This window comes from Pristis pectinata, chromosome 3 (assembly GCF_009764475.1).
Source record: "Pristis pectinata isolate sPriPec2 chromosome 3, sPriPec2.1.pri, whole genome shotgun sequence".
NCBI lineage: Eukaryota > Metazoa > Chordata > Chondrichthyes > Rhinopristiformes > Pristidae > Pristis > Pristis pectinata.
The window spans coordinates 49,302,473-49,318,520 of NC_067407.1; the positions used below are offsets into that span (position 1 = coordinate 49,302,473).

The 16,048-nt window shown below is 39.6% G+C and overlaps 2 protein-coding genes across 3 annotated transcripts in view; one reads left to right on the forward strand and one right to left on the reverse strand.

Annotated features, from left to right (window-relative positions):
* gpsm2 (G protein signaling modulator 2) overlaps positions 1 to 16,048 on the forward strand; it is a 59,209-nt gene that overhangs the window by 42,913 nt on the left and 248 nt on the right. For both annotated transcript variants that reach the window (XM_052010715.1, XM_052010714.1), the window contains exons 10-15: positions 2,889 to 2,997; positions 4,779 to 4,908; positions 6,623 to 6,693; positions 9,325 to 9,513; positions 10,529 to 10,685; positions 12,107 to 12,324. In XM_052010715.1, coding sequence (XP_051866675.1) covers positions 2,889 to 2,997; positions 4,779 to 4,908; positions 6,623 to 6,693; positions 9,325 to 9,513; positions 10,529 to 10,685; positions 12,107 to 12,324 — 874 coding nt within the window. The remainder of the gene's footprint in view (positions 1 to 2,888; positions 2,998 to 4,778; positions 4,909 to 6,622; positions 6,694 to 9,324; positions 9,514 to 10,528; positions 10,686 to 12,106; positions 12,325 to 16,048) is intronic.
* clcc1 (chloride channel CLIC-like 1) overlaps positions 10,718 to 16,048 on the reverse strand; it is a 35,082-nt gene continuing 29,751 nt past the window's right edge. The window contains exon 11 of the mRNA XM_052010712.1: positions 10,718 to 10,930. Within this exon, the coding sequence (XP_051866672.1) occupies positions 10,856 to 10,930 (75 nt within the window). The 3' untranslated portion in view covers positions 10,718 to 10,855. The remainder of the gene's footprint in view (positions 10,931 to 16,048) is intronic.

Here is a 16,048-nt window from a genome sequence, read left to right on the forward strand (position 1 = left end):
CTTGGTCCAGTGGTGAAGATGTCCAAATGACTGGAGAACAAACCCTAACAATATAAATAGAAGCAGGAATTGCCATTTGGTTCCTCATGCCTGCTTTGCCATTCAGTAGGATCATGGCTGATCTTTTACAGGGTTCTTTTAATTACCTGCACCTGTCTTGTACCCCTTGATTCCCTTAATATTTAAAAAATCTGTCAATCTTTTTTTCAATATACCCAGTGATTTTAGTATCACGGCTCTCAGATGGAGAATTACAGATATTCACTACACCGTGGGTCAAAAAATTTCTTCTATCCTGAATGGCTGATTCCTTATTTTGAGACTATTGACCCGTGGTTCTGGACATCCCGGTCAGAGGACACATCAGCTCTGCATCTTTACTATTGTGCCCATTAAGAATTTCTTTTATTGCATTTCAATGAGATCAAAGCTCGTTCTTTTAAACTCAGGATGGTATAGAATGATACTGCTTAATATCTCCTCCATATGACAAATCTGCCATCCCAGGAATCAATCTGATGAACCTTTACTGCACTCTGTTTGCAGATTTATCTGTCCTTGGGTAGGAAGGCCAGAAATGCGCACACTGTTCTATATGGGGCCTTACCAGGAATCTGTATAATTGGAGAAAGACGCCTCTACTCTTGTCCACGGATCCTCTTGCAGTAAAGCTCAACGTACCATTTGTCCTCCAAATTGCTTGCTATACCTTAATTTTCAATGATTTGTGTAGTTGCCAATTAAATGCAGCACACAATAAGACACACCAGACAATGACTTTGCCTAACAACTAGACTTTATTAATCACGATTAGTTAAAACACCTAAAAGATTCACTATTTAGTTTCAAATAAGACTCGTTAACTTCCCAGTTCCACAACCCTTTTAGTTACATAACTCTAGCTTACTTTCACAACTTCCAAAATCTACAACTTCTATTCAGATATTACCCACTCTTGATGGGGTTTGATCTTGGTGAGTTCTTCACTGAGTCTCTGACTCAGGGTCGTCTCAGTGGTTGGTCTCTGGAGTCACTGCTGCTGGTCGTCTCATAAGGCAACTTTTTGTACATTTCTTCACGTACCTCCCAAGCATTGCTTAGTTCTTTATTGCCATTTACACAACTGTAATTCCAATCTTTATCCATACTTATATATGATCCTTTAACGTCAAATTCCTGCTGGTGCCATCCCATATTTATTTCAATCATTTGGTTCAGAATGTTTGTTTGAGCTTTTTGTAATTTATCACAAGATATCAGTTCCCAGAAACATCACCATTTGCTTATTCTGTTCTCCAGATAGCTCTCAGTGGGATGGTTTACAATTAGATAGTTCACAGGGGCTGTAAAGCTGTCTCAGCTATGTTCTCAATTGTGATTGACCAGGTGTCGATTACATGACCTTGCCCTTAGCCTTTACATAGCCCTATCCCACTCCCTTTCTCTCTCAATTTCTCCTGCTCTTTCCCCATTTTCAGCTGCTCATGCTCTCCCATAATGAGGCTGCCCTCACCAAAGCTAGCTCCTTCCTTGATTGTCAGTTGCAACCCCCATAACTCCCCACTTCCAGGTCAAAAACGTCACATTGCCCAAAGCCTGTGCCCAAGTCCAGATCCCCTGAACCTCTCTCAGAAAAGCTTGAATCTTCAGCTGCCTGCCTGCTGTTGACTGATGTCAGCAGATTATCCTCCCAGTGTAGTGTGGATGGGATGAAGGGTCCTGCCATGAGATTTACTGGCCAGTGGAAGAGGGTTCACCCTGCATAAGCGGGAGCACCTCGCATAGCTGCTATCATCCTTCAGTAAGTAGAGCAACCCTAAACTTGGGTGGCTTCTGGCACCCACACTGCCTTTAAACAAGGCATATGCAGCCAAAAATATACCCTGGCAACATCTGAAAATTAGTAGAGCTGTCCTGCAGATCAGATGAGCACCAGCCTGACATAGGCAGACACATAGAATCGTACCTTTTTTGAAACTGTCATCATCCCTGGGTATGCCAGTTTCAATAGCAGGAAAGATCCACTGGAAGTGTTGGCTTAGTGGTTCACATTCAAGAGGAAGTCTGCCATTGGTCCTTGGTGTGCACTCTGGACAACATGAAATCTGGCATTAAACATGGCAAGGAAACATCCTGTCGAATCCTAAGTAATGTGTTCCTCCATCAGTATTCCTCCACTTGAAGGAGGTAGTTGTCGTCAGCAAGTATAGCGTTTTATGAGTGATGTTCTTCTACACCAGTTGGCAATGGAGGTAGTAGTGTCACTGATGGCATCACTTCCTTCTGCCACATTTGATATTAGTCTGATGTGGGCTTCATCCTTATGGTATCTCCAACTCTCAACTGTGGCAGATCCCTTTGTCTCCTTGCACTTTCATGCACTTCTGGTTTTAGCAGCCTTTCTGTTGAAGAGTTCTAACTTGTCTGCACAGGTCTTCACTGATGGGGATTGGGATCGCAGTAGGTGAGGATATTTGTATACTGTGATTATTTAGCCACCTTCAGCAATTCTTTGGTGACCTTCACAATGTTCTCTGCTTTTCTACTCTGTGGAAAACAAGATGTCCAATGTTCAAACTGCCAGTCCTCTGAGAACCTCACAAGGTCTTCTGTTGTGAACTGTGATTAGCACCTCAGGGATGACATGTTTGGCAAACTACCTTTTGACCTTCCAAATTGTTGTTGGTGTTCCCTAAGAGGTCTAAATCCCCAAAAAATAAAATAATTGACTGTTATTAGATGGATTTTCCCTTCTGGGATGAAATAGATTTGACTCAACTTTTGGCCAGTAGTTGTAGATGATTTGGGATAATACTGGTTAAAAATGGAGGAAAGAATCAAATAATATGGTATAGATTTTTAAACTTATCTTTTTATTTGAATTTTAGGATTGGTGAAGGAAGAGCTTGTTGGAGTTTAGGAAATGCATATACTGCAGTAGGAGATCACGAACAAGCAGTGCATTTTGCAGAGAAACACTTCGAAATTTCAAGAGAGGTAAAATTATTTTATTTACTTGAGACAAAGCAAAATAGTTGTTAGCATCTGTGAATGCATTTCAATATACTTCACTTCAAAGTTGTCATCCAGAGTTCCATCCTGAGTTCGCAACTGAAAGGAACAATATCTCTGATCAAGGATATTCTCGATATTCCCAAACCATACATGATGCATTTAATGTCTGTGTTCTCTGGTTTCGTGTTTGGCTGAAGTTAAATACTGAAGAGCAATTGCTAGCTGTTCCATAACTAAGGATTATTGGGCATACTTTAATGTTGACACTTAAACAAAGGAAAAAATAAAGCAATGTAGAAATGAATCCAAAATCTAAATAGAAAAAGCTGGTATATCAGACACAACTTCCAAACAGAGCAAAAAAAACAAAATCCACTGTTTCACTTTCATCAACATCAGAAAATAGGAGCCCCAAAAAATACATAGGTACGAGTTAACCCAGTCCCAGGGTGTTACTGCAGTGATCTATGCCCATACATCTTCAGCTGTTTCATCAATGATTTTCCATCCATCACAAAATCACATGTGGATTTTCTCTAATGATTGCACAATAATTCTATTCGTAATTCCTAGCAAATAAAGCAGTCCATGCCTGCGTGCAGCAAAATCTAGACAACATTCAGATAAAATTATAACTGGCAAGTAACATTCATCCCATGTAATGCCAGACAATGATTATCTCCAAGAGAGAGCATAACCACCTACCCTTGACAATCAGTGGCATTAGCATCACTGAATTCCCCCACCATCAAGATCCAGGGATTGACCATTGACCAGAAACTCAACTGGACCAACCACATAGAAATACTAGCTACAAGAACAGGTAAGTGGCTGAATATCTTGATGCCAGTGGCTCACCTCTTAACATCCTGAATCCTTCCCATAATCTACAAGGTGCAAGTGAGATTTGTGATGGAATATCCTCCACTTGCTTGGATGCTGTGCAGTTTCAGCAACTCTCAGGAAGCTCAACAACAGGCATCCGGAGTAAATGGCCTGATTCCACCATCTAAAATTGGAGCACTCAGAGGAAACCCCTGCAGGAGAATGTGTGCAAATTCTCCACAGATAGCACCAGAAGTCATGATTGATCTCGGTTTGCTGGAGTTGTAAGGTAACAGCTCTACAAGCAGTACCACAGTACAAGCTGCTCCTTATGACATCCCCATCTATTGCAAATCAACTTTCTGTCATAAAAATGGAACATTTTGGAAATACTCAGCAGATTGGGCAGCATCTGTAGGAAGAGAAACTTGAATAGATGACAGGTGCAGTATCTGTCTGTTAGGGGTGTCACTACTTCCTTTTGAGACTCCATTTTCCATGAACTATATCCTTCAATTTCCTCTTGCATGTTATTCCAAAATCTGTTACAAGGAGTAATTAAAACCAAATGAGTTATTTTTCAGGTTTTTCAACCAGAATTTCTGTTTTGAAATCCCTAGTATATTATCAGGACTGTTGTTTCTGAGAAACATACCATAATTCACAAGATAAGTTGTGAGCAAATTATACACAATGAAGAATAATAAGGTGGGCAAAACCTCTTGCTTCCAACATTAATTGAGTCAATTGCATGAAAATTGTAATCTTTAGTTCTCGGGTGTGGGATAAATGTGGTTTTATAAATAGTTAATTTATTATATGCTTGAATTAATAAGTTTAGCTTTTGAAATGATTTGGGCTTAGTTTGGCTTACAAAATGGGGCCAAAGCTCATAAGATTAAATAAAACCTGTTTTACAGTAATCTTTCTTTTTGCAGGTAGGGGATAAAAGTGGTGAACTCACAGCCCGAATGAATCTTTCAGATCTTCAGTTGGTGTTGGGTGTTAGCTACAGTACAAACAACTCCATCTTATCCACAAGTCATGAATTGGATTATAACTCTCAAGGTGGGTACAGAGAAATTCAGTAAAGGAAATCCTGGGATCCCATTTTAACGTGCTGTAGTGGGGAGCAGCATTCATAACAATCATTTAAGTTGCCTTGTGCAAATCTCAGCATAGATATTGTGCCTAGTATTGGCAATATTCTGCCTGTCAACCCAGTAATTTTCCATGATTTAGTACTTAAATCTCTCTCGTTTGTCCAGGTAAATGAATATTAATACTGTTAGAGAGCACATAGGAACTCGATGGACTTATTTAGTTTTCTTTTTTTGGGGGGGGGGGGCTCAATTTAGTACCCATAAGAACTGATCAGTATTTCAGAATCAGGTTTATTATCACTTATTTATATGTCATGAAATTTGTTGTTTTGCGGTAGCAGTACAGGGCAAAGACATAAAATGACTATAAATTACAAATTGAATAGTGCAAATAAAATAATGAAGTAGTGTTCATGGACCATTCAGAAATCTGATGACAGAGGGGAAGAAGCTGTTCCTAAATCGTTGAGTGTGGGTCTTCAGGCTCCTGTACCTCCTCCCTGATGGTAGTAATGAGAAGAGGGCATGTCCTGGATGGTGAGGGTCCTTAGTGATGGATGCTTCCTTCTTGAGGCACTGCCTCTGGAAGATGTCCTTGATGGTGGGGAGAGTTGTGCCCATGATGGAGCCGGCTGAGTCTATAACCCTCTGTAGCTTCTTGGGATCCTGTGCATTGGAGCCTCCATCCCAGACTCAGGTGCAACCAGTCAGAATGCTCTCCAACATACATCAATAGAAATTTGCAAGAGTCTTTGGTGACAAACCAAATCTCCTCAAATCCCTAACGAAGTAGAGATGCTGGCGTGCCTTCTTTGTGATTGCATCAATGTATTGGGACCAGGATAGATTCTTCGAGATGTTGATGCCCAGGAACTTGAAGCTGCTCACCCTTTCCACAGCTGACCCCTCAAAGAGGACTGGTTTGTGTTCTCCCGACTTCTCCTTCCTGAAGTCCACAATTAATTCCCTGGTCTTGCTGACGGTGAGTGTGAAGTTGTTGTAGCGACACCACTCAACCCATTGATCTCTCTCACTCCTGTACATCTCCTCGTCGCCCTCCGAGATTCTACCAACAACAATAGTGGATTCCTTCATGATCCTTGCAGTCTGTTGCAACTTGCCAGCTGTTAGTGCATCTGTACTGGTCTTCTCATAAAACCTTCCAGTCAGATTACCCTGGGAGAGTACAGACTTCTCTCTTTGGTAAGATGGCACACCAGATTGCTTAACCCTCCTGTAGCCTGCTGGTGCCATGTGCCTTCTGCTATGGCCCTTGCCTCTCAAACCTACTTCTTCCCTTGTTAGTATTGGAAGTGGGGCCTAGCAGTGTCAGATGCAATGATGTGTTTTCCACTTCTGTATCAGCCTCTGGCTCCTTCGGTCACTGCTACGGCTGTATTTATGGTTGAGCTGCCGATGGGATGAAACGGGTGATCTTTCAGGATATCCCTCAACAATAAGTAATGGTAGAGGTGCACAAATTAGCTCTGTGCATGGCAGTGGTCATAGAATGGACCAGCCCACGTGCAATTAAAGTACTTAATAGATGTTTCAAAAGCCTGCAAAAGAAAATGAGAGGATGGATATTTGGACAGCTATTCTAAGTAGTGCCTCTCCCGGTTAAATGTTCAAGGGTGAAAGCAGGACCAAAACAGTTAACTTTTTGTTGTTCTTTACAGGTGCTCGACCAAGATTGGGCCGTCGGCAGAGTATGGAGAAAATGGAACTAATGAAGTTAACGCCAGAAAAGGTATGGGCATTGAAAACTCTAGAAGTATTTCAGCAACATTTCCTGAGCCAAAAAAGGAAACCTTGAAGGAGAAGTTTTCAAGGATGCATTTTAGAGAAGTGGAGAGGCTTGATGCACAAAAATTGAGGCAATGTGCTGTCAACAGTGGGGAAAAGAAAAACTGGATGCACAATGACCAGAAATGGAGGAATGCAGAATTATCGGACAATTGAAGCAGCACAGTGGTATAGCTAGTGCTGGAGACTTGAGTTCAATCCAGACTTCGGATACTGTTTGTATCGAGTTTGCACGTTCTTCCTGTGACCGCATGAGTTTCCTCTGGGTGCTCCGGTTCCCTCCTGCATCCCAAAGATATGGGTTGGTAGGCTAATTGGCCACTGTAAATGCTTAAAGTGTGTAAGTTAATGGTAGAATATGAAGGAAGTTGATGAGAATGTGGGGAGAAAAAAATTGATTAATGTAGGATTGGTTTAAATGAGTGGTTGGTACAGAAAGGCTGACTAGGCTGCAGTTCAACTGGTTAAAATAGATAAGGTTGAGGATGAAATTAATGTTTGAGATGCTGAGAGCTTGTGGATATATTTCCACTTTTAGGGGATTTGAAAACTGCTTGTCATAAGATAATAAGACATTTACAAATACACCAAATAGTGAATTTAAAAGAAATTCAATTATTCAAAGAATAGTAAGTTTGTGAAATAGTTGAAGCAGTAGCACAAATGCAAAGCCTGAAAAGCATATGAAGGTGAAAAGAATGGAATGGTATGCTGTTAAAGTTGAATGAAGAGGAGTGAGGAGGGTAGGGTGGAGCTCGTGGACAAGATGGCAAGAGCTCATTTCTACATTGTGGACGATTTATTGGTACCAAATAATTTTTCTCACTAGTGCATAAATGTTATTTTCTGCAGAACCTTTATGTAAAACTATCATATTTATATAACAATAGTATTTCCTCTCAATAAAGATGGGTCTTTCCATCAGAACCTTTGCACATTGAATTTAACATTTATTTACCATGGAAGTACTTTCACCAGTGTTTACTCTTTGATCATAGTTATTATTTTATTTTCAATGATGTAAAAATATAAAAATATTTTGGGAATGAGAAACCTGATCCTGGAATCACTTGGTTATTGGATCTGACTATTTCTAAAGTGAAATGGACACTTGAGGTTTGGGCTGCCACCACTTGTTGCTGGCCATACGTCTGTGGGTTCAACTTATGGATACGACTTGTTCTGCACAATTATCACCTCCATTACTGTGCCATCCCCATACTAACCTTGTAGAGATGTGAAGGCCCAATTGCCTTGAAGCTTCTGATCTTGGAGTTGGGTGGTGAGGTGTCAGTAATGACCCAGACTTGCAGTGGGCTGTTTTGTTCAGAGTCCCAGTTATGGCCAACAATTTTGGATTAGGCAAAATCAAAATGAACTTGTGTTTTGTCAGTCTAAAAAGTGCCTAAATGAAACCTGATGTGATGTTGTACATGTTGCCCTTGAGATTTAGAACCAAACAGGAAACTGAAATTCAAGTGATAGAGAAATAAAGCAGCAGGCAAATAAACTGAATAAAAGTGTTCAGCAAAACAAGCAATTTATATTTAGTCTCCTTAAAATATAAGATAAATCTGGATAAAAACCGCAGCAAGAGCAGAGAATATTCTAGAGTATAAGCAAGGTGTAGTGGTGGTGAGGGGCAAGTGAAAATGTTGATGTTGCTTCATCTTTGCTTGTGTGGGAAAGGGTTTAGATGTTGGGAGTTAACAGTCCCTTCAGAATGCCGAATGGACAAGGAAGATATCTTTGGTGGAGACACTTGAATTTTCTAAATTGGTTGGAATGTGAACTTTGGAAGCTGCCAGGGTACAAGGTTACATTTTGGGAGTGAGATGGAATGAAGGCAGAAGTGTGCAGAACGGGACCATATTAACTAACGTGGAAAATCATCAGATGCCATTCAGTGTACTGCAGTTTGAGATGTTTTTAGTTGCTGAGATAAATGGCCTGTAGCTGGAAGGTGCCAAGTAATTTTAATGCATAGGGTTATAGACTCAGACACAACCCTTCCCATCATCAAGGACATCTTCAAGAGGCAGTGCCTAAAGGCGGCAGCATCTATCATTTAAGGACTCTCACCATCTGGGACATGCCTCCTTCTTGTTATTACCATCAGGGATGAGGTACAAGAGCCTGAAGACCCAAACTCAATGATTCAGGAACAGCTTCTTCCCCTCTGTCATCAGATTTCTGAATGAACACTGCCTCATGGGTTGACCTGCTGAGTTCCTCCAGCACTTTTTGTGTGTGTTGAACACTACCTCATTATTCCTTTTTTTTGTACTATTTATTTTTGTAATTTATAGATTTTGTTTTTGCATTGTACTGCTGCTGCAAAATAACAAATGTCACGTCGTATGTCCATGATGATAAATCTGATTCTGATATCATGTGACATGAGAGCTTAGCGCCTCTTTGTAAGAGCGATCCTTTTTGCCATCTTCCTTAACAGGGTGGTGTTAAACAGATGCTCTTCAAAACACTACTTCTTCTGACTCATCCTGCATTCCAGTGACCAGCAACTATATTTTTAAGACATTTTTGTAATATTGATGAACTGACTTTTGTCTAGGTTCAGAGTTGGAAGAGTGAAATTCTCCTGAAACAGAAACCTGCCCTCTGGAAGCCATCAACTAAGTTGTTGTTTATAAATCGATTCAGGGGAAAAAAGCATAAAAGTAACAATTCATCCGCAAAAGTTTTTAAAGATGCCAGTAATTCTGTGGTCATAAATGATGCTCGAGTCCATGTTCCACAAAAGGTAAGCTAATTTAAGGAACTTTGGTTTTCTTGTTTACAGCTCCTGGGTTTGCTCCGTTTTGGTTTGCAAAATGCTGCACAATATACAGATTTCTTAATCTGTGTGTTTCAGATTCCATGTACCAACCTCATTCCCCAATCATTTTTGTATCACTTTGAGTCATTCATGAAGAAAACCAAATGTAGAACGTGTGTAGTAGAAGCAAGGTTACCTAATTTTATTGATACAGAACTAAGTGGATGGGTTCTCCCAAAGGATCACACAAATCACAAGAAAATGTTTATTTGAATGATCTGTTTAATATTATTGCACCTAAACAACACTCGTCCCAAACAGAAGTTCTATTTTATAGAATAGCTTGAATAGGTAGAAAATTGGAGGGAGCATGTACAGTTGGGGAAGGGAATCAGAGGAGAAAGGGAAAAGAAGGGAGCCTGAATAAACAAATGGTGCCTTAAGACTATTTGAAAGTTGGGTGGAAGCAAACAAAGGTACTCTTCTCCTAGCTTGGATGTGGTTCCACAACAATGTATTTAAGTCTTTGAATATTTTAAGAATGTTTGCTATGATAGTAGAATGTAACAGAAAAGCAAGAATTTTCAAGTTGTGATGCCAACACTGCTGTTTTGACTAGATATAGGGTTGAAGTTTAAGCCAGAGTAAGTTCACCTCTTCAGGCATTGCATTCCAAGTCATACCTTGTTGTGTAAGGAAAAAAAAATTACCTCTTGGTTACTTTGGGTTCTTTTGCCATTTTCAGAAAATTAGGCATTTTAATTGGCATTTTGTCTTTTCCTCTATTTGCTATGTAGTTTAATGCATTTAACAGGGCACTTGGATTTTTATAATTTATTACCAGGCCAAAGTTGGATATAACATTCACATTTTTGGTGTTTCAAGTATTCATCCCCATTTCAGAAATGCCTTAAGGGAAGTGAAATGATGTTTGCGTATCACTGTAGTTTTGTAAAATATTAGAACGAGATTGATTGTAGTTTGTGAAACTTATTTTCAGAAGATCAGTTCAGCTATGATGGGAGACGAAGGCTTCTTTGACTTGCTGAGTCGGTTCCAGAGTAATCGTATGGATGACCAACGATGTTCATTCACGGAGAGTCAGAGATGTGCTGTGAAGGCTGTGCCTGCCTCATCCACACCACCAAAACCCTTGGGTGAGTGTGCCTCAGAATATTCCTGACTTTATACCTGAATTGCTCCATAATTTTCCACAGATGGTTTTTCCTATTGGCACACTGTCAAACTTTTTACGTATCTTTACTTTCCTTACATTTCTGCCCAACTCTTTGGCTGAAGGAAGTTTCTAGCACAATTTTTGCTGGAACTAACCTTCATACCATACTATTCTCTGGCAGAATGAATAACCCCTTTTCACTTCAGAAGAAATATAGAAGGATACCTAAAATGGAAAAAAAATTAACGTTTAATAAGTTAGATAATGTCATAACAAGATTGCTTACTACAGTCTTTACTCGGTAATGAAATTGGAGTAATGTCATGCATAATTGAGGAGCAAAATGTGGATGTGCTGGCTCACTAAGAGTTGTTGTATGTTGCAAGCTGGTCTTCAGCCAAACTTCAGAGCCAGTGGTTGACAGCAGATCAGAAATATATTTCAATAGTTGGGATTTTGCAAAGTTCCCAATTTCAGTAACTGCATCTATTGCAATATAAAGTAGTGGTGCATCTAAGTCGAGGTTACTGCTGTCATCCTCGTGGATGTGGCCTGTTGCCATCTGCATATTGCAGCAAAATCCTCTCTGCATGGTATTTGTTTTGTTTTGAGGTGGTCAACCCCAATACACCTGCACATAATGTTCCTTCTGTTGCTGACTTGCATCTAATTAGTCCAACCTGATCAGTGTGTGGCAGGAGCACTAGAATGAGTGTTCCATTCCCCACTAGAGAAATGGAAAGACAAGTATGTATTTAACTTTTTTTTGTAATAAGGAGATGGGTTTTCAGATGGTAGGAATTTAGACAAGTAGTTTGAACTCCACTGAGAATTGTTGGATTTTGCTTCAATGTTGTTGAGTAAAACTTTTAAAAAGATCATTTTGAACACGGCAAAGGTCAACATTAAACAGTAAATATTACATTTACAGTAAAATTCCAGTTATCTGACAGTGTCAGGACTTTGGGGTTAGACTGGCAGATTTTCCAAACTAGAGTCATTGAGTGATATTGCTCCTATTAATACTATGACACACTTAATTCACTTTAAGATGCTACACAGTAATGTAATACATTTTCCAATGAACCCGGTGTATTTAAAGGGAGCATGGGAAAAACAGCATTTGGTGAGCCAGATGCTGAACAAGTTAGATTTCCAAAAACTGGCATAGCAAATTATTGGAATTTTCCTGCAGTAATTTCCTTGAACTTAAAACATTGGAATTATTTATTAAAGCTACATGGCTTTACTGGATATCATACTTGTTCTCTAACAGAACTGTTCCTGCTTGATTCATAGACGCAGTAACCTTTAAATACTAATTTCAAACCCAGCAGAAAGTTGTCCTTTATTGAGAAGCATTTGGTGATTTTTGTGCTGAAGTATTATCTCCAATTTCAGCTCACTCCACATCAGTAGTCTCACCGCAGACTGATGAGTTTTTGGACCTGCTTGCTAGTTCCCAGAGCCGTCGATTAGATAATCAACGTGCAAGCATCAGCAACCTCCCTGGCTTGCGACTGAACCAGCATAATAACCACACTATTCGCAGTCAGCTGATCAGTGGTGACAGCAAGGAACCAGAAGATCCTTTCTTTGACATGTTACTAAAATGTCAAGTAAGTCTTTATTTTTTCCAAATGTTGCATTTTTAATCTGTTATAGTTCAGGTAATCTCTGAATATGAATTTCTCTGGCACAGTTTCTCATCCAAGTTTAATAGATGTAGAGTGAGAATACAATAAGATTAAATCCAAGTGATTTTAAGGCAAAGAGCAGGAGAGTTTTTGGACCGGAATGCAACACTAATTAAAAGTGACTGAACTAGAAATTGTATGAACCTATCAGAATGGACTTGACAAGTGTCATAGAGTTGTACAGCACTGAAGTGAGCACGACAGCCACCATAACATACTGACCCTTATTCCCCATCTACACTAATCCCATTTGTCTGCGTTGGGACCATATCCTTCTAAGCCTTGCCTACTTATGTGTCTATCTAAATGCCTCCTAAACATAGTAATTGTTTCTGATTCCACCACACCCCTCTGGCACTGTGTTCCAGATATCAACTTGTCTGTAGGGAAAAAAAACCTTACCCCCTCAAATCTCCTTTAAAACTCCCGTCTTTCACCTTCTAACTATGCTGTCTTGTTTTTGATACCTCTAGCATGGGGAAAAAAAGGTTTTGACTATCTACCCCAACCACTTCTCACAAATTTATATGTATCTATCAGGTCAGCCCTCGGCCTCCTTCACTCCAGGAAAAACAAGCCCAGCCCATCCAGTCTTTACCCATAACTAAAGTCCTCCAATCTAGGCAACATCCTGGTGAATCTCCTCTGAGTTCTCTCCAGCACAATTGCATTCTTCCTATAGAGAGGCAGCCAGAACTACACATAGTTCTCCAAGTGTAGCCTAATGATTGTTTTGTAAAGTTGCAACATAACATCCCATGAAGGCAAGCATGCCATATGCCTTCTTCACCACCCTATCTACCAGTGTTGTCACTTCCAGGGAACTATGACTTGGACTCCTAGGTGACAGTTCATCAACGTTCCTTCGTGTTCTACCCCTATTTGACTTTGCAAAATGTGTCACCTTGAACTATTTGGGATTAAATCCCACCTGCCAAAAGCGAATGAAAGAATGGGTGATAAATGTACATGGAAATATAGGACAGAATCATAAAGGCTTCCTTATGTACCAAAAGGTCCATGCAGCTTTGTTCAGCAATTCAGACAGTCCTAATTCCCTAATGGCCTACAAATTATTTTCCTTCAATGCCTATCCATTTCCCTTTGAGCCCTGGTTGACTGTTACCCCACTAGCCTTTACAGGCAACAAATTCTGATTCATATTCACTCTACATTAGAATAAATTATTCCACACATTCTTCCCTTGTAGTTTGTCCATCACTTTAAATGCGTTCCCTTGTCCACAAACCGTTCATGAGTGAGAACATTTGCATCTGCTCCAGGACATTAACATCCTTCCTAAAATGTGGGGACCAGTACTGTATTCAGTATACCCATCTGGCCTTAACTAGCATCTTGAACCTTCATGAAATGATCTCCCTGCTTTCTATGCCTTTATTTATGAGGACTAGGATCCCAGATGTTCTGGCAACTGCTCTCTCAACATGTTCTCTGACCTTCCTAAGATTCATGCACATGTACACTCAGGCTGCTTTATTCCTGCAAACCCTTTAAACTGTAATCTCGTCTACATTGTCTTTTTTTTTTCTTGAGATCAAATGTATATAACCACTTTTGACTTTATTAAATTTCATTTTTCACATGTCTACCCTTGCCGCCATCTTGCAATCCATTACTATTCTCACTGCTTCCTACACCAAGTTTGGTCTTGTCAGCAAATTTATAATCTTTGATGATTTGGAAATGGGTGTGCAGAATAATTTGTGGAAAAAAAGCAATAGCACTGACCCTCCCCTCAAGGATTACCACTTTTTAACCATCCTCCAGTTTAAACAAAAATTGCCAAAACTGTGAGTTCTCAAACCAATTTCTTAGCTTTGCTGTCATGGGCCTTAACTTATTAGCCATTTGTGGGACTCTATAGCTTTCCTGTAGGTATCTAGCATAGATGAAACCTGTTGCATTCTCTTTGTTAATTCTGTCAGTTAACTTGCAATATTCAAATTGGGTCAGTCAAATAGTATTTGCTGGCTTTCCCTTTGTAACATAAAACCTCCAAGTACTTATTATATTTTTCTCTTTTATTATTTCTAAAACTTCCCTAGGATTGACTGATTTTTATAGTTGCTGGGCATGTTCCTCTACCTTTTGTTTTAAACATCTGCATATCCTTCTGGCATCTCTGCTTAGTCTAGTGAGGGTTAGAAGATTAAGGCATACACTTTTGTAATCTCCATCTTCAGTTCCATTGAAACTCCCACCAGTTGACATATTGAAGCACAGACAAGCTTTCCAGTATTTCCACCTTCTCCACCACCATTCCTTCTTCTGCTTTTTTTGGCATTCTTTTTCTTTAGAAAGATCAATACAAAGTAATCACAGCCTATCCTCCCACTTCTACTGCTTGCTTACTCTGCCTATGGGGGACTTTTTGGGTTCCCTTTTACGTTAAATGCCATTCTAGTCTCATTTGCTGTTAATCCATCTCCCCCTCTCAGGTTGTGATATTCAGTTTACTCTCCATCACCTTTGCTCCTTAGTAAACCAGTTTCTTATCCTTGCTGTGATGGGCCTTGAGAGAGTTGTGGCAATTTTTGTTTAAATTGGAGGATGGTAGAAAGTGGTAATCAGAAATAGGGATATACCTACCTTGTACCTGAAACACCTTTTCTTTAAAGAACTCCCATTTGTTCCATTGCAATTTTGTGTCCTAACCTTCAGTTCCACGGTCAGATCCCATAACTACACTGGTTTGCTGTCATCTGTTAAGTTCTACTTTAGATTACTACTGCCCTACTGCATTACAAATCTAAACCTTATCATTACTGGTCCAAATATTCTCTCATAATAATTCAGTAGACCTTATAACCTCTCTCTGAATTCTGATTCTGCAATGTTATCAGATTGGTCACTGCATTTTAGCTATATTTTGGCACTGTTCACAGAAAGTCAACTGGCCTAGGATACCTTAAAGAGCCCAATGACTTTAAATTCAAGTTAAGTTAATTGGATTTAAAGCTAGTATCAGGAACAATAACCATTTACCACATTGTTGTTGGATTTAACCTAGTTCACTGAAGTCCTTTGAAGGCATCTGTTGCCCTTACCACACTGATTAGACACAGTTAAAGGTCTAGAACCTCCTAGGTGTCTGCCCAGTTTGGGGGCAGTTATGGATACATGATAAATGCTGACATTTCCAGTGACATCCAAATCCTATGAATGACGTCAAGTATGGTTCTGCCAACTACAAGAGCTAAGTCCATTTAAAATATTATTCATTTAATTCCTCCAAGGTAAAATTAAGCCACAGTCTGCTATTTGTAAATTATGCTTGTGTGTATTCTGAATTCTAGAGAGAAAACAGAAACAACTTGCTTTCAGTAATGTTGTACAGATGGAAACAAGCTACTCGAGGGAACACATCCATATTAATCTCATCTTCTAGCACTTGGCCCATGGTCTATGCCTAGGCAATTCAAGTGCTCAACTAGACATTTCCTAAATGTTGTCAGTGACGCTGCTTCCACCACTCTCTTGGGCAATAGAACATTTTAGTTGTACATAATGGAAATTTGAAAGAAGATATTTCCTTGTACATAGATTTTAACTGTCTCTTAAAACAAACATGCAACTTTGCAAATTGAGTTGTAATATCAAACCAATATTTTGTAATGGTAAAAGG